This window comes from Glandiceps talaboti, chromosome 1 (assembly GCF_964340395.1).
Source record: "Glandiceps talaboti chromosome 1, keGlaTala1.1, whole genome shotgun sequence".
Lineage (NCBI taxonomy): Eukaryota > Metazoa > Hemichordata > Enteropneusta > Spengelidae > Glandiceps > Glandiceps talaboti.
In genome coordinates, this window is record NC_135549.1 from 21,306,574 (window position 1) to 21,332,059 (window position 25,486).

The following is a 25,486-nucleotide window of genomic DNA, read 5'->3' on the forward strand; positions in this document are numbered from 1 at the left end:
ACAACTGCGAGCATATTACAAGAACCACACTTTGTCGATAACATCCTGAGTACTCGCCTTTACTTTCGTGTGAAACTGCGCCACAACAATGTGTGAACATTTACATTGTAAGATCCTACAAGATGCATGAAGTTCATCCGAAACGTCGAATATGAATCAGAATCACTTCGAAAGCTAACGTTACAGGAGAGTATTCTGTTCGCTTATCAAGGCCCTTCACTTGATGCAATGCCAGTCTATATCCGCACGTCTGATTAACAATGCATTATATACAAAGGAAAGAATCCAGGCAGACAAACACCTGCACTTGTTAATGGACGGAGGTCGCCCGTGTCGAAGTATAGAATACCCTTATAAAATAGTCATGACGTTTGTAAAATGCAATTCTAGATCTCTAGGTACGACACTTCCGCCTGATTTTTAGGCAGTGAAACCCGGTATTTGTTTGCACAAGAAATGAATAGGTTGTTAATGGCATTTAACTAAATGTAGCCAATAGCAACATTACGAGACTGGATTCTCAAGCCTTATGCTGTGCTTCTGATCTTGATCTACATTATAATTTCAATATAGTTCGATTCTAGTTAAGGTTTTCTGAACGGTATATATATTAAAGAATTTTTCTTTTAATGTCAAGGGATTCATTCGAGTTTTCACGTTTGTGTTTGTCAGCCATGTATATCAATCTTAGCCTGAAACGGTCAGCAACTTTTTTGTGACATTCAGCGGGATTTCTGATAAGCTTTCTATCTCATTATACTCGTAAGCCATTCGGTTTCAATCATTGGTAACATTCCCTCTCTACGTAGTATCATTATAATTGCTTGATGTAACAACTTTGGTTATTTGGAATGCATTTTAAGATGTATTCTGTGACGTCATCTACATACCGTCAGAAAAAAAATTCGAAAATGTCACTGTTGTGTTCTACTGACATGCTAAACTTCAGACCACTAACATTTTTAGTGGTCTGAGGCGAAACACATCTTGTGGTGTCAGTATTTAAAAGTGCCGGACGGTATCAGTACCTACACAGATAATTATCGCAGGAACCGATATTACATATTCCAGAAGGCATAATAAATTTTAACGATTCTTTGATAATCAATATCTTAACTAACACTTTCAATTAAGAATGTTTGGATTTCATAAATAACCTTAACTTTATTCCTTAGGCAATTTTTTTCAATTTATTTCATCGAGCTGCCATATCCACATGGCCAAATCGTCCTTCAATCAGCATTTGTAATGTAGATTGTAATATATTTATTTGTTTGTATATTTCTGCACATTCTTTTGTGAGTTTTCACACATGAATTTATAAATTGGAAAAGAAAATCATGCTGAAATCTAAATGCGTCATGTGTGTATATTATGCATATAGTCAGTGTCTGTATTCTCATTGCCAAAGGGCAAAACCTTGTTTTTCCGAGAACATGAAAGGGAACACCGCAGTAGGTTCACGTGAAGTCGATACAGACGATATTTCATGACGTCATACTACCGGTAGACAAAAAGAAGTCGTGCATACAACCATAATGCACCTGCCTTCTGGAAGACTGCAACAACACATTCACTGAAATAGATACAATCATGGAACCTTCTGCTCTAGTGTAATATGTGCATGAAACTACAAACAAACATGGGGAAAAACTGGAGTACGTGATCAAGCTCTTGTAGGATGTTGATTACCTTACAGGCATTCGATTTAGGCTTTATGTTTATATATGAAGTCAGGCATTAAATTGAATTTACAACTTTAGCACGACACTTCATATGCCAAGTAAAGATTATTACTTAGCTAGTTTGTGAGTTTACATGCTATCCTCAAATTTACATTAGATTTCGACTTCTTTTGAATTTGCATTTACATGGCAACCAAATGTACCAATTATCTCAATCATGTTTAGCCTGAACGGAACACTCTTAAAGTGGACTAAAGTTATCAAGAAGAAACCTTTTTGTCAAATATTCAACATATTACGCTAAAATTTGCAGAAACTCCATGATTCAGATGTACCAAATCCCACTTTCGAATCAGTAATACGCTTTAGTCGTGTAATTCTTGTTGGTGTTGCTTTGTATTAATTTTGAATGGAGATAATTTATATGCAAATAGATTAATGCAACACTTGGATCAGATGATGATGTGCGAAAAGACTACCTGGCTAATCCACGAACATCTGAGTCAATATCATTTCTCATTCGAAAGGTATTTCATCTCAAGTTGAGGTCCTCATCACCGATAATCACATCGATTAATACATAATAAAGCCAATTTTTTTGGAAACCGATACGGTAAGACTAGAATGCAAACTTCAACGATATGGTGTATGCGATCTTGACTTCCTCCTGATAGAGTTTCTCTTTCATAAATCAATAGCATCCGTTTCACTCCACTTAAATTGTACTCAAGAATTCAGATAGTGTTCCGAATACACAGGTCTTAATTATCGGATGACATGTATGGGAAATGTTATAGTAACTTTCGACATATTTCGAAATGTTAAACAAGTGTGATCAGTGAGGTGTAGTCAAGACATATTTCTAAGCACTTTGGATGGAATCGAATTTCTCCAACCTCCTTAAATTTCCTGGCAAATGTTTACGCCTATATGAATACATATGGGCAGCTTGTATAGGTGAAATACTTGTCTCGGCAGCACACATGAAGCGTAGAAGTTTACATTTCTGTAAAGCGGCATAAGTTGAATTTCTACAATTTTAAACCAGCGAAATTGGTTACATTAAACCTCTATTAACCTGTTCTAGCATGATGTTGATGCAAGCCTTCGATGCCATTAAATACTGTACACTGGTGTTGTTAGCCCAGGTGCTGGAATTACAGGGTTTCCTTGACTTTTAAGTATACTTTTACTGAATGCCATCGACTTGTTTGTAAGGTTTGACTAAAATATAAAGTCTGAGTTCTGCTAATAGCAACTGATGTTTTAGTATTACTAAAACACGGAAGCCTTTACTTTTGATATGCATAGACAATTAATGGTAAATTGTATCCCAAAACTTTAGTCCAATTTATTAGCGACACTGACACACACTAGGCAACCATTTCTGCTGGAGGTTATCACTTCCTTGCAGCTTTAAGAACACAAGTTAGAAAAAAAGATGAAATTGTCTCTCGCTGTCTCCTGTGATATTTCATTTTGTCGAGGATCTTCGACGAGAAGACTACATTCTCATAGTTACCTTGAGAGACTTTTATTTCTCGCAAGACTACGTCGAAGAACACTGCGAGGTTATTGCGAGGTTGTGAATTTTCACAGAGAGGCTGTGAGAAGTGTTATTCTCGCATACCTCATGCGAGGGAATGCCATTTAAATAAAAATTTGTTAATTTTTTTAAAATTATTTTTATCTCTTGCACGTTCTCACTAAGGAAGAGGTAATTTGTCGCAGAAATGTTTGCGTAGTGATAGCCCACCTACGTAACATATACACAATTCAGGCAACTTTCTAATTTTGTATTCTGTGAAATCTCACGTGGGTTTGTTGCTACAAATCTCTCCTGAGTATTAATCTTCAAATTTCATATCTAAAAGTGCATCGTCTGCTAATATCATATTAGTATCTGTAAGTCTAAAGAATTTTAACAAAGGGCGATATAATCCTTTGGTGGTATGGAAGTCCCCCACAAAATAAAAAAGGGGAGGAGTATAACTTCAGGCGTTATGCATAATTTGGTTATCTGATTGCATTGGGTGATCGAACCGACCGATGCATTCCTCCAGTTATCAACGTTTCTCTTGGGATTAGTAGCTAGTATGATCTCATATTAAGTTACAGAATTTACCGCCCAAATCATTGTTTATTCTGCTATAGGCAAAATGTGTCTTAAGACACCGACGCATTCAATATCATGTTTTCAAGTTTTTCGTTTACAGCTATATACTACCTGTAGGATAATGTTGCACGCGTATTTATCTCGTAACCTCAAAGAACTACGAGTTACATGGTTTTCTATTATCTTGGCGTAAATGTAATACGTAGTATGGATATATGGTTAACTGTGAAATGTAAGGGTTCAAAAGTTACAAATACTACAGTTCCTAAAGATTATTTAAAATATTTATTGTTTTCAACTTTGATATTCTCTGACAGGGTGGGGGTAAGATAGCAGTGTTCACACGAAACGACGCCTGCAGTGAAAGGAAATACTTTAAATACTAGAATTTTTTTTTATAAATTTGATTTAATAGAATAAAATTAGAAAAATATTTTTACATGTAATTTATGCTGTGTGTACATACATACACACACGTGCAGTTGTGTACACCCACACCCATACATACACATAATCGTAAACGGACGGACGGACAGACAGACAGACAGACAGACAGACAGACAGACAGACAGACAGAGACAGAGAGACAGACAGAGAGACAGACAGACAGGCAGGCAGGCAGGCAAGCAGACATGCTAACACGCAGACACACACATTACATGCAATAGTACATGTTACACGACGTTTCATAATTGATTATGGTTTTATTTAAGCCGTGATATACATGTCTTTCGTTTGGGATCTTCAAGAAAAGAGATTTAAAAAACACTGTCCCTCGAGACCTCATAAAGCCAGAATATTCATATATTAGGTTACTGTTTTATGTATTTTATAAACCAAGGAGGTCTCTGACTTATTTCAGCATTCTATACAGTTTTTAATCAGACCCCCCCCCCCTTCGCTAATAAACTTTCCCCTGTATCAAACAACAACGAATTTAAGACACAATCGTTGTTCAATCGATAGGTTTGTAGAATCCATCATCATTTATACGAAGGCAATTATTCAGTTCTATTTTAACGAACTACCTAGCTTGTAATTGAAATAACGCTCAAACTGCTTGAATTCATTACATTTTCTATCGAAGTGTGCTTTAATGATAGGAATCACCCACACAACCAGGAACGTTGACTGAGTTCTTCACGGCGTGAAGTAAAATTTAGTAGTAGATAATTTAGTCTAGTCGAAATTTGTGTATAATTTGTTAGGGGTTGAAATGATTTGTCAATTATATCGCTGCCGTCACGTCGCGTGCCAAGTTGGGACAAGGTAGTGTTGCCCCTGGTAACGGTCACGTCTTGATTCCCTTTCGTATATCTTCATAAAAGCATGAAAAATGTATCACAATCAAAAGCTATTTTCTGATGGTTTCCGTTGCTGAGTGCACACATAGTTAATTACTGTTACAGAAGACGCACGAACGCACGCACGCACGAGCGCGCGCGCACACACACACACACACACACACACGCGCGCGCGCGGCATCAAAATATTTCATGTAAATGGAATATGACTTATTAGATCCAGATGAAATGCTAATATTAGCAAGTGATTATATAGCTAATGACTGTTTCACAGTGGTCTAATAGTAATGCTGCTATTATTTATGACTAATTCTACATTATCTGTAAAGAGGTTTTACCTAATGGACAGAGTGTTGCCGCCTGTTATTACTTTTAGAATCACTAAAGCAATATTTATCATCTCACCCAATACCAGACACATGCGACCTTTAACCTTTGCAGTGCATGTTACACACTGGATGGAAATTCCAAGGTTTAGTTATTATTTTTACATGAAAATATAATAACATTTTAACAAAATTATGGGATACTTCTGACATTCTTTTCTAAAATTCGGTTAGGCGTTGCCAAAAAATTCTAGAAAATTAGGAGTTTCTATTAAATAGTTCGGCGGGAAGCTGAAATAATGAATGGTATGAAATGTTCAATTTGGGTATACTTTTTTTTTCTAAAGATTTGGTTAGGTATTCCTATTTCTATTAGATAGTTCGGCGGGAAACTGCGTCGTGATCCCCAAGAACTAAAATTATACATCACCAACTGTAACACTTGTGTTTTTTGTGTCAGCAAAGTCAAAACGATAGTAATTTGCTAATTCTTTGAATCCGTATGTCCATATAAACGCCACCATAATATTGACATTTTATGCACATCTTGATAATAATATATACTGTAAAATAAAATGAGAATTAATGTACGAAATACCCTACAACTCCAAACAAGAAAACAATGCTCACCAGGTGGTCACCATAAATAAGAAAGAGAGCGAAAACTAGCTTCTGATTGAGGAATTACTTCCCCTGGAAATGAAGTCATTAACTCAGTATGAAATATAGTGTCCCGCTGTATTCGTCATTAAGGCTAAATCTAAATAGAGATGTGGAAACGATTACAGACCTGTATGTAGTAACAACACTGATTAGATAAGTGTCTGTAACAATGGTATCCTATTGGGGAGGGGAAAGTACTGAACAGTGTATATATGTATATATATATATATATATATATATATATATATATATATATATATATATATATATATATATATATATATATATATATCAGAGAGATTATATATGCATTACATAGCATCCAAGCATATATATATATATACATATATACATACACACACACACACACACACACACACATATATATATATATATATATATATATATATATATATATATATATATATATATATATATATATATGTGTGTGTGTGTGTGTGTGTGTGTATGTATATATGTATATATATATATATATATGCTTGGATGCTATGTAATGCATATATAATCTCTCTGATATATATATATATATATATATATATATATATATATATACATACATACATATATATATATATATATATATATATATATATATATATATATATATATATATATATATATATATATATATATATATATATATATATATATATATATATATATATATATATATATAACTCGGTGAGTGTCAATCTGCTAAGACAGTGCTCTATACCGTAGTGGCAGAGCGCAATAGTTTTGGTAGTACTGGAACTCTTTCTTGGTTGTAACTCGGAGTTTCACGCATTGCGCGATCATCAGTCAACTGCAGTTGTCTGATATATATATATATTATGTCTATATATATATATTATATTATATTATATTATATTATATTATATTATATCATATCACATTATATTATATTATATCATATTATATTATCGAAGCATATCAAAATATTTCTGACAGAATCTTACTTTTAAAGAATGATATCTTATGGTTACATTATCCACAATCAGTTCAATCAGTTTGCTTTGATTGCAAACGCAAAGGTTAGAACAGTGATAGAGGCGATGACAAAAAATCACAACAAAGAAATAAGACAAGTATTGAATTGATCGATGCTTTAACCGAACGTGCATACCGTGTCTCCTACAACTTATCGAGTACTAGATATGATAGGAGTAGCATACAATATCTACTCGACGCGACGAATATTGATTGAGGATACGATACAACATGCTAACATGAAACCGATGGGGTTTTATTCACACCTAGAACACGACTCTTGTTACTAACGAGGACGTGAGAGACTCAAACATTGATAGATTGCACGAACTGTGTTGTGTGAAGTTAGAATCATTGATATATGCCCCAATAGCCAACATTATCAATTCCATTGCTTCAGTTAGATGACACATTGCCAAAAGCTCACTTTGTGGGGTATTAGTGCAAAAAGATATTCCAAGCTTTCAGGAGTGTTGATTTACTAAGAAGTGTTATAACTCATGCCCTGTTTATTAAGATGCTTTGGCTGTGTATTGGTTATTGAAAGTATATCATTTATAATGTGCTGTAAAGGTATTCAGTCAACTCCTTCAGCAGATTTGAATTTTTTAATAGAGCTAAAAGTTGTGGCAGCTTTTACAAAAGAGTCATACGAGGACAACCCATACAAATTTGTCTATCGGATTTGTTACAAATCAGCATACCTGTGATGTGTGTGTGTGTTATGTATGTATGTATGTACGTATGTATGTATGTATGTATGTATGTATGTATGTATGTATGTATGTATGTATGTATGTATGTATGTATGTGTGTGTGTGTGTGTGTGTGTGTGTGAGTGTGTGTGTGTGTGTGTGTGTGTGTGTCTGACTGACTGGCTGGCTGGCTGACTGACTGACTGACTGACTGACTGTCGGTCTGTCTCTCTCTGTATGTTTGTGGATCTGTGCGTGTGTCTCCATGCGTATGTCTAATATGTGTGTACACATGTGTGTTGGTAAGTACGCAAAAGTATATGCATTCAATCTCTCTACGATAGACTGTACGCTTATCGGGTTAATTAAAGCTATAGCAGTGTTGTTTATCCGTGATAACATTTTGCCACAAAGCGGTATATCAAAACTGTCACTGATGAAATATCATATTTCCTAACAAGAACGTTCTTGACACAAATTAGCTAACGAAATGTTTCTATCTTAATATGATAATATTAATATCAGTCTATTGGATGGTGATTCTGACGGATAACTAATCGTTAATGACAAATAACGGACAGGAGATCACACCTGATGATATGAAATGACCTTTCTTATAGCGTTTACGTAATGTACTGAGAGTGTGTAAAATCCCTGCCAGTTAGAATTAGCTTCAAAAAATCATAGCATTTTTGAAAATTTTTTGTAATCGTCTTAAGAAACAAGCTTATGATCGAGATAGGCACAAATGAATAATCGTGCCGAAGCTATTACAAAGATTGTATTTGCTTCCTTGCCTAAGTGTTATGTCTTTGTTCTACAATGGAAACCAGTGAAGTTGAAACGAATCGTCGCCTCCCTTGACAAAAATATCACTGACATTGCTACATCTGAATCCATACATGTCTTACAAATATTGCTACATTTTCATCCCCTTACTCGACAAAAATCATACTAACAGTGTTACATCGTATCGTCTGGCATGATAAAAAAAGTATAGCTAGGCCTATATATATATATATATATACGTTGGCGACGATTTACTGAGATTAAGGTAGCTAGAACAAAAGAAATGTAGCCATTTTGGTACGATATGTGTCACCCCAGACAATAAAAAAACACAACGATTAGACAGATTTCTATTCACTACAGCAAGATACTAAAATGTAGCAATATGTTTGTTGAACCAGACGACGTTTTGCTTCAAGTCAACTGTCTGCCATTGCAATTAGCAGTACCGTACATACAGTGCTAAGTTACAGTAATAATTATGTATGGTAGACGGAGTCGTCAAACGCTGATATGCGTTACAAATAGTAATATATATATATACTCTATAGCAGGAAGCTACAGGCTATTAGGATTACTAGTATTTCTCCTTATATCTTATTGAGTTTTTGAAGAATGTTTTATATTGTTTAGAGCCCCGGGGATCTGACGCATTTAATAACTGGGAGGTTTATCGGTTACTGTGGAACCATTAGATGGACTAAATAATCTTCTCCTATTCTGTCTTGTGCAATACACTTCTAATTTGTACCCTGACGAAGTAAGTCCGTTGTGAACACGCGGCGGCTGAACTTAGAGTCATTCACAGTAGACCGACGGAGAATGGATGTGGATTGGGTATTTATTTTGGACTTGTAATTTGTAAAACAATTTCATCATGGCATCCTACTTGAAAAATCAATGCATGTGGAACAACATAGACCCAGTCTGTTTTTGTAACTCAATATACTGCAAAAAGCAAACACAAAATGTGTAAAATGTTGGTTATTGTACGTACAATAACAAACATGTTACACATTTATTAATAATTCATATGACCCCTTTACATGTAAGACGTGATGGTGAATCAAATAACGCATAGCAAACTGTAAACTCAATGTTTGGTTTCTGGTCATGCAGGGAACGGCCTAGCGATCCGATAATGTCATCAATATAGATGATTCATGCTTGTGACATGACAGATGACTAATCTGAAAAGGAAGTTCCAAAATTAAGTCTGACATAGACCTAAGCAGGTAATTCAGATTACGAAATGCCAAGGTTATACATATATTCCCTTAGAAAGTGATTTCAAGCACCAACGGACTATTGGCAATTACACCTACATGCATATGGTTTTTTTGCGAGTCTAAGAAACACTTTGATGTGGCAGTTGGCTTTGTAAACGAAGGTGAATGTCCTGTTGTATATGTAGCTGAATACAGACGCAATTTCCATACAGATTATACTGTTGCTTTAACGCATTAGAGGCGGGTCGAAATCCGAATTAAATCTGAGCAGGAGGTCGGTGTCCCCAGAAGAAAGTTTACATGAACAACGCAGTGTTTGAGTGATATCCTAAGAATGTGATTAACCATCGTATTGATCGTTTAAACCAGAACCTCCTCCCACCAAAGGAGGGTATGCTACGCCATGGCAAGCATTCTGATCGAATAGCACACAAGTGGAATCCTCCTTTTACATGTTCGAATTAAAACAAGCTGATTCAGAATTACCTCAAATTTGAATTTTCATTTTGGAAGCGAAGATGACATTGCGGATTAATGTTTTAAAACTAAAAGTTCACACCTGAACACATGAATGCAGTTAGTCGAGTGTCCAATTGGCACCAGTCCGACAATATTCCGGCAAATGCGAGATTTTATTTTAAATTTTTTAATCAAAAGCGTGGTTTACAAATGAACTGATTGTTAAAGTCAACCTTACGATAACTTAAAATATCACCGACATCTCCGTACTATTACACTTTTTCTCGAATACAACAAGTTTATGTATGTATGTATGTATGTATGTATGTATGTATGTATGTATGTATGTATGTATGTATGTATGTATGTATGTATGTATGTATGTATGTATGTATGTTTGTTTGTTTGTTTGTTTGTTTGTTTGTTTGTTTGTTTGTTTGTTTTGTTTTGTTTGTTTGATTGTCTTTAAATTACTTTGTTTTCATGGTATCGCAAAACTGTTTCACACATTGACATGGAAAATGTTCCCGAAATGACAGTCCTTGTAAAATAGTGAATACAATTGATAAATGGGATGCGCATGTCCTTTATGTACCTTGCACTTCTTGGACCAATAATATAATATAACAGACACCGAAAGGTCACTACAACACGTTTATAGACATCTACAGTTTTGAATCACATGAAAAACCTTAGTTACTAAGTCATAGAGTTGTAACAGTTAACTGAGAAATTTATAGTTCATGTTATCAATTTACTGTGGACGATTTCATTGAATGTGGACGGTGCATATAGTTGAGAATGGCAGTGTAGACTTACGGACGGCAGGACGAATCGTCTTTCTACAGTCTTGGGAGAGTCCATCAAGGCTAACAAGTTAAACAATGCATGTCTGACATACGAGGGTGCTTGCTGTTATCTAGTACAGGAACTTGAAAGTGAAGTTCATTACATTGACAATGATTGATTCATAGGCAATTAAAACGAAGAGAGGACCCACTTTTAACTTGTTCGATCAGTTAACACCTCATTACACCTTTAATTAAGATATGTCAATCATTTATCTGTGTAGTTACTTTTCAAGGTCCACAGATGCTATGCCCTCGGGTCATTAGGATACCGTGTATGATGCGAAATGACTAATATAGAACAGCCACACGGAAGTGAATACTTGTAAATGCATGCTACTATTAAAGTCACAACATAGCATGGACTGCAAAGACGGTTGGTTCCTTAGATTAAATTCACCAATTGACTGATTGCTTGTTACTTTACTTTATTACCTGTGAGCTTACTCCTATCTCTAAATAGAGATATCATTCATGGGGAAATTGACACTTTCAATCGGCTTAAAATAAGCTCAGTCAAGAGTGGGAATATCGTGGCTTAATACAAACAGAAAAAAAACCACTGCCGGAAATAGCATTTCATTTGTAACTTAACATGCAGCCGTCCCATTTTTCTAATCTCCGAATACAATGACTCTCACGATCTTTGACACAACAGCTTTCACTTTTCCACGTGTAATCGTGCATAGGTAATCACAGAACCTTTCTATCACAGTCTTAAAATCGTAATGTGTAGATTGTTTCCTTTTTACTCTCGAAGTAGCGACCAGTGAGTAGACACTTGTAGACCTACCTAAAAGAAGGTAATTGAGTCACGTATTTGATGGTCTTGGCGTTAACATTGCGAATCAGATACCATGTTTCGAAATTCTGGAGGAAAGCTATTACAAATCAGATATGTTTTGAGCGAGGTTTTGCAAGTATAAACTTACGTCTTTTGCTTTTAAATCAAGATATCAAGTTAGGAATTTCTACAAGGGCTTTGTAACTATAGAATGTCAGAAAATCTTTAAAGTGAAAACGTTAAGATGCTGTGACCCAGCTGAAGAGTGGTGAGCCATGCATGTTGACATGTTCCATGATTGATAGCATGCTATAATTGAGATAACTAGGTGAAGTGGGGTGATCAATCAATCCCCTTTATATTTTATTCCGTGAATGCGTCAATGTCAGGTCGATGCGTAGGTATACTATTGAATGCAGAACTCTCTAAAGATATGGTCGCTAAATGTTGCGATGGATTGGCATCATACCGGCGCAATCGTGAATTATTGATTTATCTTGCACATAGAACTATACTATCTTGATCTATAAGGAGCTGAATCTAAATGATGTGTTGTTGTTTTTCATCAGGAACGGTATCTTCTCACTCATTTATCTTCTGTGTATACCGAATGACACATCCATTTCAACCTATTTGAAGCCTGCGATCTATATTTCAAGTTGTTTGAAGCTTTAGTTGTAGTATCGATCCTGTACGTATATAAAATCCTATGTATATTCCAGGTATGATCACACATTACGCTACTGTCCATTATAAAGGCTCAACAAACCAATGGCATTTAGCTATTATCTAGATAAAGTAGCGTTTTCTGTCTTATAACTCATGTAATTTCACAAATATTATCTTTAAAATCATGCAGATACACAAAACAAATATAATCATTAGCAGTAATGCTATACAGTGTTTTATATCATCAACTGTAGAAGTACTTGCTTAGAAGGAACTTTATAATCTCTAGTATTATTTCACAGCTCGGCAATTTTAAGGGTTTTTGTCACTCCTAGAATTTCGAGGCAGACGTGGATAAAAGAGTCAAACTGTGTTCAAAAGTGACTCGATATTGTACTCTTGAGAGACCATTTCGTGATGTTATATTGATAACCTTATGTATCTACGTTGATGAGTAACTCCCGCAATCTTTACAAAGTATGAGCCAAACCAATTATAGGCCAAATCGACCCTGTTAACTCCTGCTCAGTTGGTGACATGCGTATTTCGTTCTTCTGAGAGTAAGTCAGGCAGAATAGATTGTGTAACGTTTCTATAACGTAATTGGTTCAACTACGAAGAACAGCGTTCTAACCTGCGTAATACGCTTGGTAGGTTGTTGGCTTTCGGTTCATTGAATTTGATGACGTCTCTATTCACCTTATCAAGCTACAAATGCGTAGTTAACTAGAATCTGTATTATGCTGAATACATACACACCTACCTACCTACCGAGACTTCGAACCTACCTACCTACCTGTTTACCCACCTACGTACCAACCTACCTACATACCTACCTACCTACCCCCCCCCCCCCACACACACACCCACGTGAACACATGCATGCACATACATACACACATGCATACATACACATACATACATACATACATCTGCATAGATACATCCATAGATACATAGATGCATACATAGATACATAGATACATATATACATACATACACACACACACACATACATACATACATACATACATACATACATACATACATACATACATGTACATACATACATACATACTACTAAATAAACATTGAAACTCCAGTAGTTGTAACATTTCACTGATTTTCGTTATTTTCTTTGTTTAGTAATTCACTAATCTTTTACTGTAAACGGTTCAAAACGTGAGGTTAGCTGACAATACAACCCGTCTTTGTACTGTGTACATTTACTTAACGGGGATTTATGATTTGGTTTCATCAGAAAGGTATCATTGAGACAACATAATTCAGTTGAGAATAGAATAACGTTAATGATAGCTATAACGTTCCCGTGACAGCTACCGTGACTCTAACACCCTTTCAATATATATCTTCCTGTCACTAATTCTATCAAATTTTCAAAGATGAAAACACTCCCATGGTTGCTTTAGACTTATCATTGTACTGTCCGTGCGTTCAGGGCATTAGCATACAAACTGTCTCGGGTTCCCCTTATTCGATGATATCGTTCGTGCTGTCATTAGGATGCGACACACGTAGTGAAAACAACCGGCCTGAAGAGATATATTATCACATCGAGAGATAGGCGACCCCCGGTTTTCTCCGCTCCACTGAACAATGATACCAGTGATAACGCCTTATAGAGTCAACAAGACCTCATTTCAGAAATAAACACGAAGTAAGAAAGACCCGAATTACTACAACTACTGCATATTGGGAAACCTTATCCAAAGTATTGTTTGTAGGTTTGGAAAACTAAGCCATCTATAGATTTTCACTGTTGTCTTTTAGCGTTTTGAAAAAAAAGTTGAAGTTGAATAATTGACCACAGTTCCTCTATCATCAGGACTGTGATTCGATTATACTGAGTGTATATCTTATGTTCCTCTCAAGATAATCACCCAATAGATGACCTTGAATGCTAAAGTTCAACTTGACGAACTAGTTGTTCTTCATCATAGGATCCATTACAGCAGCTTTTTAAAACTTGCAATCCATTTAAATAGTCCTCTAAAAGGGATGTTGATTACTACAGGTTTGCAACCTCAAGTCACCGGTACGCTTTAAAGGTACGAATGTAGGGACTGTACTATTCCAAACATAGACAGAGAGAAATACAACTATATGGTATATACATTAACAATTAATAACATTATTTAGAAGTTATCTTACAAGACCTCAAGACGTGTAACCATATCAGTTATACACCTAAGAGTCGAAACAAGACTTTGAAGTTAATGTGATGTGATATTCCTTTCACCAATGCAATGAATAATCAATATTCACATTACACAGAGGACACAGTATCCGATAACTGTTATATACATGGACATAATTATTAATGGAATAGTTAATGACGCCATTTCTGACTATCGAATGTGTTCTGTTAGTCATCTGATGGAAAGGTTACACGTTTTCATGTATACATAAAAGTAAATGTCAAAATTCATGATATACCAGTCTTCGTTTAAAGTTTTGTAATTCAATATTCACCTTTTCTTCTTATCTGCAGGGTACAGGCCCTACACACACGAATGGTTTCATCTAACAAAATCACGTTATTAATACCCTTAAACTCATGGAAAGGGTTATGGTCTCATAGAGTTTCTTCCAAATTTAGCTATTTGTCGAGATGTTGTGGTTTGTCATAGGCTTCAAAAACTTACATCATGAGCATTTGAGAGCCAACCTTTGTCAAAAATGAACAGTAGATAATTTGGTAACGTTTCTTTATATAACATGTAAAGAAATGTCGTATTAGGTAACGTTTATTGTGTATATAAACATTGACCAGATCAATGTTGCAGACCAGTAGTTGCTTGTATACGTTTTGGGGCATAATTCCTGCTGTGGATCAAAAGATATAATGTACCTGTCGTACTCTTTTTACTGAAGCATACTAAATTGTCACTTGCTAATGGCAGAACTCAAGACCTACTATTTTTAGGAATAATACACTAAAGGTTCGACGACATAATTTATCATAAATATTAATACATATTTCAAGCGATGTGAATGGGTATAAATGTTGCATAGCACCGTTTATTGCACATTTATTGTAATATCAGTAGTACAATTGATGCAATATGTTCAAATTTTCTGTTGGGCAGGATGATGTTCCTCGGTATTTTCGACGGACCTTAACTATTTCTTTGAAGACAAATGTGAGTTTATCGAGGGTGTTTGATTATTGTCGATCGTCTCAGTGCATGAGGAGGTCACATTGATTACAGACAGTATTTCACAAACGTTTTACACTACACTAAACACCACATATTTTGCCGCGAATTAACGTACAGTTTGAAGGTTTGATGTATGATAATGTCGTAACTTTATTTTCTTTTAAAAATCTAATCCTCAAGCATTCTGATATGTGTTCAAACTTAGTCCTTTCAACTATATCTCACACTGCCCCCTCCCCATCCCTATTCCGCAAGTCATACACAACTGAGTAGACCACAGACATCAATAAAGTGTTCCATAACATTCATGTGCAGCTGTTACTACATACATCCACTTGCAATGATATGAAAATCCTTGGAAAGCTTGGGAAATACCAAAGGATATGACCTTAGAAATCCACCAAAGGCGGGTACGTACCGCAGGATATTGATTTCGTCTGCTTAAGTTTGGCGCCACTTGACTTACTGGTAAAGCATATGATGTATATCCAGAGGTAGTCATCAGATTCTTTCGTCATTTAAAGATGTTCATCGTACATTATCTATAAATCATTTTATCATGCTTGTCTCTCCCTAGATATTCAATAAATATTTTCTAGGATATATTTTGTTAACGCGTATATGAGCTCAAGATATGTTTAGCGCTGCTAAACCTACATGCTTAGCAACTCCACTATCGGAGAGAGTAACTCTTATTAGGTCTATTCTTGAATTCGATAAAGATACTAGATAAAAAATTATAAGATTGGGTCAAAATGTGATCACATGTTTGCAAGTCTTAAGAAAGGCGTAAGTACACGTTAAATCCCTATTTATGGAGGAAGACATTTTTTTTCAAATAAGACAGTCAATTTGTCATCGACTGGTTCAGTTTTTACGGCTATATAAATGTAAAACAAAATAGACGAACTAGTCCAATTTAAATTCTCATAATAGCTATTGCCTGGGGACATTCGTACACAAAGCACGCGAAGCCTCCCATTCACATCTAGCGACGTAAGACAAATGGCTAACAATTACGCCTCGCTGACCCTAAATTACGTTATCATTTCGTGTCTTGATCCAAAAAGAAGCAATTTTAAATACATACCACACGGGCTGAATCTTCATACTGTATATTAAGTGACTCCATAGCACGTATAATGGATATCATGGACTGGATGGTATTGCCGTATATAATGGGTTTATGACGTATGCAGTCCTCCTTAGTAAAACCATCATGGTGAATTATTCTGTAAAAGAGAAATAGGGGTTTGGTAAACTTATTCTTTAGGTTGGTGCTAGCATGCTATGCATTGACGAATATTCAAGATGTCTCTGAGATAACACACTGACATACACCCCATCGACACTTTGATGGTGTTACAACCCAAACAGTATCATGAGGATTCGATAAACAGGTACCGTTGTCAGTTTATTTCACACCAAATATAACGTAATGGTAAAGCTTGTTATATATATATATATATATATATATATATATATATATATATATATATATATATATATATATATATATATATATATATATATATATATATATATATATATAATATATGTGTGTGTGTGTGTGTGTGTGTGTGTGTGTGTGTGTTTGTGTGTGTGTGTATAAATACTAAACATATGGTCATTAAAATAAGCATCTGGTTTGTAAGTATCGTCGACGTTTTAATTCTGACAAATTATAAACACAAATAATGCATTTCGAGTGTGCTAATTGCATCATTACAGTCATTAAAACATTTCGATTACTATTGCCGTTATAATGACTGCCCTCTTTATGATAATGGGAGAACACACTCCTCGTAGTCGTAAAACTATTAGGCCTGTTTACATACAGAAATGGTAGAACACACTCCCTGTGGTCGGAACACTACCTGGCCTCTTTACGGTAATGGTAGAACACACTCCCCAATGTCGTAAAACTACCAGGCTTCCTTACGGCAATTGAGGAACACCCTCCCCTAGGTCATAAAAAAACATCACGCCTCTTTACGGCAAAGGTAGAACACACACCCATGATCGTAAAGTTAAAACTACTAGGCTCTTTACGGCAATGTCGGAACACGCTCCCCATGATCGTAAAACTGTCAAGCCTCTTTACGGTAATGGTACATCACACACCACCATGCAGGCATTATTTCTAACTGGAGAGAATGTTTGATTACCAGAAATATAGAACGTGACTTGTTTTTTCAAAATATAAGGCAGTAGACTGAAAAATGTAGAAAAATTAGTGACTAGATGCGATAGGCTTTGTGACTATCCATATTTGTAAAAAAAATGAATTTGTCTGTGGAGTTTTCTGTCGGCAAAACTAATTTTGAAGTTAAAAGTGGCGGCTATTTGTAAAGCTCTATGAATCATGTAATGTAATCTTCGTATACTATTTTAGAGTCTAGTGAAGATCAATGAATGATGACATAATTCACTGCAGACTATTTACAGGGAAATGAGGCACCATCTTGCTTCCATTACCTTTAAAAGGTCGGACTACTTCCAACAAGCATGTTACTTTTGATAAAGCTCACATGACACATAGTTTGAATGCTATTTTGAAAAGCGCAAGAATTGACAAGTCTGGCCCTGAATTACATTTCATGGTAGCTTACACAAACTAGACGTACAGAGATATCGTAAGGCATATAGAGACTATGACATGACAAATCGAAGTTTGGGCGTAAATAAGACATGTACTTTGATAGTGTTTCTAATCTGACAGAGTAAACAGTGCACTATACTAAGTATTTGATATAGCTTATTACTTTGATTAAGGTCATTAATTCAAAGCCGTTCCTTGAGTCATTATCGTTTGCTTTGGGAATGATTTATCTTTCAGACACAAACAAACTGTTAGATTTAGTCATTTGTACCAGCGCCTAATGTTGACATCGTCACGTTTGCTAAACAAAATACATTTTAAGAGACACTTTTTTAGGACGTGAAATAACTGATGTGTTAATGTTGTCTCTTCACAACACTTTGGTGGGGGAGGGCGTAGGATAACTAAATGTATTAGTGTCTTTCGGAACATTGCATGGAGCGTAAAAATAACTGAATGTGTTATAATTGTCTCTCAGAACACTTCGACAGAGGAGGGTGTAGGGTAACTAAATGCATATTGTGTCTTTCGAACGGAACACTGTATGGGGGTGTAAAATGAGTGTATGTGCTATTGTCTCTCGGAACATGTTTGGGTTGTGTAACACATAACTGATTATCGGAACTGTCTCCCGAACTTCGGCAGGGTATCAAGGATCACGGTTTCGTGCTCGACAAATACAAAGCAGGAAAAATGGATAAGTTATTAAGGATGGCTACTTACTTCATTTGTTTTACAACTGTACTCTTGCCCGATTCCCCAGCACCTGTATGAATGACAAACGACGGTTAGATAGATGTTAGTGTTACGATCCAGAAATATCATCTTTGGAATTTTGGCATATTTTACCAAAATTACCGTACAATTCAACTTTGTACTACTTACTTACAAACAGGAGCTAACAACAGCGTGATCTACTAATATGTTGAGTTATCTAATAAGGCCAAATAAAAATTGTATGGTTCCGGTTACGCTCAATTTTAGAATAGGTGGGGTAGGTAATTTTTTTAAATTTTATTTTGTATATATATATATATATATATATATATATATATATATATATATATATATATATATATATATATATATATATATATATATATATATATTCATATCTGAGTGTCTAGTTTAGGTAGTTATGTTTTCTGTTGTTGTTCTTATGGTCTCTGTGTTATTGGTTTCTTCTTATCAGATGTACAGCCATTACAAATTGGAAAAATAGTTTTATATTGTCTTTTTAAGTTGATGTCAGTCTGTTCTGCATCCACTATTTCTTGTGAGATCTTGCGATTTTATAATTTATTTTCTCAAATTCCTGAAAAAAAAGTTTAGAGTCGGCAGTGAAAACTAGGTGGCGTCGGGTAACCGGAACCAAACCAAACATTTTTTAGACCTAATCCTGTATCTTATATCTAGTAGCTGACAATTGTCAAGTGTTTTGATTAAACAACATAGATTGATACTTTTAAAAAAGATAACTTGTTGATTATCGTATTCAGATTAATACCTAATTTTCCAATGGTGTTATCGACATTTGTCTTACACGTGAAAATTTACATGTGGCATGATCTTAAATGTCAATCTTCAAAATCTGTGGAGAGTTCATCATGTCTTCTTGAACAATGAATCTAGGTGAGAGATCATTTATTTATAGCAAATTATATTTAGAATAATAACGTCACTATAATGTCAAGGTGACAATTAGAAATTATATGTTTGGGACATGGAGAAATAAATATACTTTAGATTTTGAACTACAATACAACTGTTGGTGTGCGGTGTCTGTCTCTGCCTGAGTGTAAGAGCGTACTTGTGAGTGACGATACATGTGGAGCTAATTCCCAACTTAGACAAGCTCGTAGAATTCTCGTACACTAGTAAGATAGTTAGAGTGGAGAATCGTTTACGTTCTGCCGATCTACCTACAACTAACACTACTTAGTTACCGAAACTTAACATTAAGCAACCCTAGAACGTAACATTAGAACTAAGATCAAGATAATCGGCGTGATAACGATGTTAACGATGATAACGAACAGTCTTTATATGAAATAGAACCATTTAGGGACATTCAAGTTTTAGAACCAAAGTTAATATATGTTTAGGTAAATTGTTCATATGGGTCATTTCAAGAACCACGTATCATGAATTTTGTTTAGGCAACCCTAGTCTGCAGTTTTATATGTAGCATAAGTGATATCGATTCTTGCACGTTGCTAAGATACTAGTAACCCCACTGTACTCTTTTTATAATTGGAGTTTATTACATGTTAGGTATTACTGAGTCTCAGATGTTTTTTGGGCCTACTAATGTTTTCTCAACCAGAGTTTGTAAACGTGAGACAGTTAACATTTAATTGGTTTTGACTGTGTACCGTATTTTGTAAGTTTATCGAACCGAACAAATATAAGCAAAGCAGCAGACATAAGTTATAATCTGAAACAGATGAAGTCATGGCAGAAGAACATAACACAGATCGCTGTATAAACGATATAATGGTCTGGGATCAAAAGAAAATGTGACTGAAGTGAACTAGAACACAAATACACCAAATACAAAAGCAAGTTTTCAGTCTAAAAGAAAAATTACAATACAATACAATACAATACATGCAATGCAATGCAATGCAATGCAATACAATACAATACAATACAATACAATACAATACAATACAATACAATACAATACAATACAATACAATGCAATGTAATGCAATACAATGCAATACAATACAATACAACATCATGCAATGCAATGCTACACAACGCAATTCAAATCAATGCAACGCAAATTAACGCAATGCAATGCAATACAATACAATACAATACAATACAATACAATACAATACAATACAATACAATACAATGCAATGCAATACAACTTTTTTAATCCTTCACACGAAATTTCAATGTCTGCCAATGACTTTTACAAACATATACAGACATATTCAGAATAAAAGAAGAACAATAACTCGAATAGCATGGTCGCCAAAAAGAGTGAACATAACTTAAAATGTATAATGATATTGATTGCATTATGTAGTAGCAATAAGCTGTATACAGATTTTTAATAAATGGTTATATTTTGTGCGTATTTACAGTATAGATAATGATAACCCTCAATGAGATTACATTCAGTTGTTAGTGTACTTTATAACTTTAACGTTATTGACACTACACAGGAAATTGCCCTAACAATGGCATGGTACAAATACGTACTTGGAGTTTATGGGCTGCAAGAAATAGCATTTTATAGTCTGCCATGTACAATTGAGAAAATTAACCTACGTAATAGGATAAATTTCAATGTACAGAAGTAACTTGCATATACTATGAATATCTATTCGCCATTTAATTTATGGAGATGACGTAAACTAGGAATGTATATGTGAACTGAGGAACATTTATTATGCAATGTGCTATTGAGAGGATTAAGCCAGTCTTCCACATTTAAAGAGTTGCATTACCTTGTTTTGTTGCAGGCTATACATTACCTTGTAATTTAATAAGCTCGATCTACTACCGCACCCGTATAACTACAACATTCGTTCATGTTTTGACGTCAAAGTAGTTGATATTGATACGTAGTCACGTGAAGGCAACTGATGTAAGATATTAAATTTCCAATGTTTTTTTTCCCAACTACAATGAAACCCCAGTGAAATTACTCATGCATACCTACCTGCCTTAATCAGCGGAAATCCGATTAAGGCAGGTAAGTTTTTGTTTTCGTTGAAAAAGTCTTATATTATTACCGTATATATTCCATCATATTTCAGACACCCCTCTATCAAGTCTACTTATTATGTTAGGTTAATTTCCCTTCCTGCTGTCACTGCACGAAGTTTAATATTTTATAGTGTCCCAATAACATCTGATACTGATTTTGATAAACGTTTGCACGTGGTCTGAGGATGTCAATTCCTGCATCATGTCCAGGCACTGTTCAGACAACCAAGCGCATCCGGCATATTTAGATGTCCAGGGTTAAATACTTCTGAAACTATTTTTATTGTCTATTTTTATGAGAAAGTGACATTTTACTTTTAAGACTGTTCTAAAACAAATAATGGTATTGTTATATGTACATATTTTAAAAGGTAATAAATGTACTTATGATGCGAAGGATATCTTTACCATGCTTCTTAACTTCTGGGGAATATACTTCTGTACAGCATTCTTGGTATAGCGCCGATCATTTAAAAAAAAAACCTCCACGATCAACGTGAATGGCCACTCCAAAAAGACATATTGCAAACTCATGATCAACCACGTGTCAAGTAAGTAGATTCGTTTATTTAGACATTGCAAATATATTTGCAGTGTTTGAAATTTTGAAGGCATATTCCAACACAGTCTTTGATTTCGACACGTTTATTCATACATACACAGGAAATATTAAATAAAAGACATTTATGGGTGTTATCTCTCGCTGTTTGAGGAATGTGATAATTATGTTTAATATACCTAAGACTAGATTGACACTTGTTTCCGTTATTAGAGTTTGAAGGTTTGAAAAGCATACATCGTCACGTACTTACATGTTCATTATATATCTAACCGCAATTTTCATCACCCATGGCAACAAAATATATGCAGTAAATTCTGAAGCACATCGACCCTTTTTGTATAAATTGTGCTCGCATGCAGCTTTCACTCTAGAATGTGTGAATTGTAGCTTGTTGATCTAATATAAGAACCCACACTTCAAAGAAAATTATTACCATTAATTCATTAACAGTCTTACAGAGCATAGTTAGTTTTGAATAACACTCTTTGAATGGAAAACTTGCACAACGCTCAGACAACGGTAAAACGTTAAGATGAAAGACTGGAAAAGCTTTTAAGTTGTTCCATTTCTTAGTTCTAAAACCCGTTATTATATATGTCGAGCATCAGAGGAAGATAAAAAGGTAATTTAGTTCGCTTTAACGTCAACATGTGTGTTTCAAACCTTCATTCGGAAACAAAGTGTCGACATGAGACAATATTTAAATGGTTTTGTTGTCGGCTAAAAGCATGCCAAGAAGGTTAGACACTGCCAACCATACTTACTTCATGAAGAAGAATATGCCGTTATTTCGAATGCGACGGGGGTGTCAGTTTTGCTCAAAACATCTCTTCTCATTAAAATCACTACAGTTTGACTTGAACAGTGCTACATAAACAACCAATTTTCAAGCGCTTTTTAAAGGTCTGTTACATTTATTTTAGTTTGAATGAAAAGAGTGGAAATAAAATGCATTTTTATTTCTGTTATAAATATCAGTACGATGTATGTTATGAAGAAAGGGTGGAAATCACAAAATTGTAAGATCGCTTATTTTTTTTTCTAAACTAGATTCAGAATTTCTATACATTTGACAAGGCCATGTTGTTGTTTGACAAATTGTATCATTGCACTGTATGTAGTTCTTATCCTCGCTCAAGGCTGTACTCTGTGTGTAAATAATCAGAGTTGTTAATTCCGATTCGTTGCCGTTTCACGGATGACAAAATATTTGATAACGTCGCCATTATAGGAATCATAGATCCTTCAAAACTTTAGGCTGGTCTACATCAGTGCAACTGTTAGTAGTCGTTTTATCTTATCTAGTATTCAATTCAGGTAATGACATAACTATCTTGCCATTTCTTGAATATATTTGGTTTTAATATCTGATATGGATAGTATGTTTAGCCATCTGTGAATATCAAGTTTTAACGAGGAACAACTGTGCAACTGTGTAGAAGGGATTTAATTCTAAAATCAAATGAAGGTCGTAATAACAGGAATTACTATGTGTGCCTCTTTAAAGTTGCCATATGTACGAGAAATGGGTATATTCTTTAGATTTTCAATTAATAAAAACATATTTTTTCAATGATACTTCCATATATATTACAATTTCGCCATGTACGAAAAGTTTGAATACTTTTTTTTATTACTTTAAATTTGATTACAGTGGTCATTTGTGTTTGCCCAGTTTGTTTATATATCACTTCCTGTACGTACAATACCAAAACTTTATTATTATTTTTTTTTATAAACAAGCGTTTTCATTTATTTGCAATTTACTGAGTTGCAAATACAGACTTTGTATATGTTGTTTCAAACTTGTTTTCCAAATAGAAACAACAAGGTAAAGATACATTTATTAATTCAAAGCCATACATCAATGCTAATTGCTCATCCAACTGTGCAGCAGAGTAGAAGAAATTTAAGTCGCGGATTATAAGAAGATTGCGATAGGAATTAGCATGTGTTTGTACCCCTTTAATGTAGGTATGAATTAGCTTTGGACTAATAATCCTGCCAGTGGCTAAAGTCGGGAATATTGTGGTTGATTGATTTCGGTCTGTGTATCCCTAAGTCTTAAATTACTCATAATAGTTATCAAAATAGGGGAAAAAACATTTAGTTTTGTTTTTTGGATAAATCCCATCGCCTGTACTCAATGAATTGATTTCTCCTATTAAACATACATGTAAGAAAGAATTCGCACAAAGATAGGGGTGCATTTTACTGAATGGACGATTGAATTCGCATTTTGACAAATCGAAGAAATATGCATCAAGTTTAAATTGCATTGGAAAGTCATGACACAATCAAGAATGTTTAGCCCTGATTAATCAAGACTAGTTCTATCTGAAAATACGAAATCAAGGAAGTGTGTAACAGACATTACTTGGAAAACAATTCTAACATAGTGACTCACTGTGTTATCTTCCAAATGCAAAGCACGTCTATCTGGTGGCCTTCCCTTCATTACGACTAGACGATGATTGAAGATAATTTACCGCTACCTATTAAGTGACAGTGAAAATTACCGGGAAATTACGGTACGGTTGCTAGGAGTAATTATGTTGCAAGAACTTTTACACTACGTATGCACATATGCATGTGTCGCTATATATAACAGCCTATCCTGTAGTTACTTATGTACAATCCTATCCAATGTTGCTATACAGCTCGCTCTTCGTTTAATTGTTTACTTCATCTGTCTGTCTGTCTGTCTGTCTGTCTGTCTGTCTGTCTGTCTGTCTGTCTGTCTGTCTGTCTGTCTGTCTGTCTGTCTGTCTGTCTGTCCGTCCGTCCGTATATATGTAGGGCTGTCTGAATTAGCGTTTCTTGAACTCATAAG

At 34.9% G+C, this 25,486-nt stretch overlaps 1 protein-coding gene across 1 annotated transcript in view; it reads right to left on the reverse strand.

Moving 5' to 3' along the window:
• LOC144446044 (guanine nucleotide-binding protein G(i) subunit alpha-like) overlaps positions 1-25,486 on the reverse strand; it is a 51,143-nt gene that overhangs the window by 7,964 nt on the left and 17,693 nt on the right. The window contains exons 2-3 of the mRNA XM_078135762.1: positions 19,086-19,128; positions 16,851-16,992 (exon numbers count right to left, since the gene is read on the reverse strand). Coding sequence (XP_077991888.1) covers positions 16,851-16,992; positions 19,086-19,128 — 185 coding nt within the window. The remainder of the gene's footprint in view (positions 1-16,850; positions 16,993-19,085; positions 19,129-25,486) is intronic.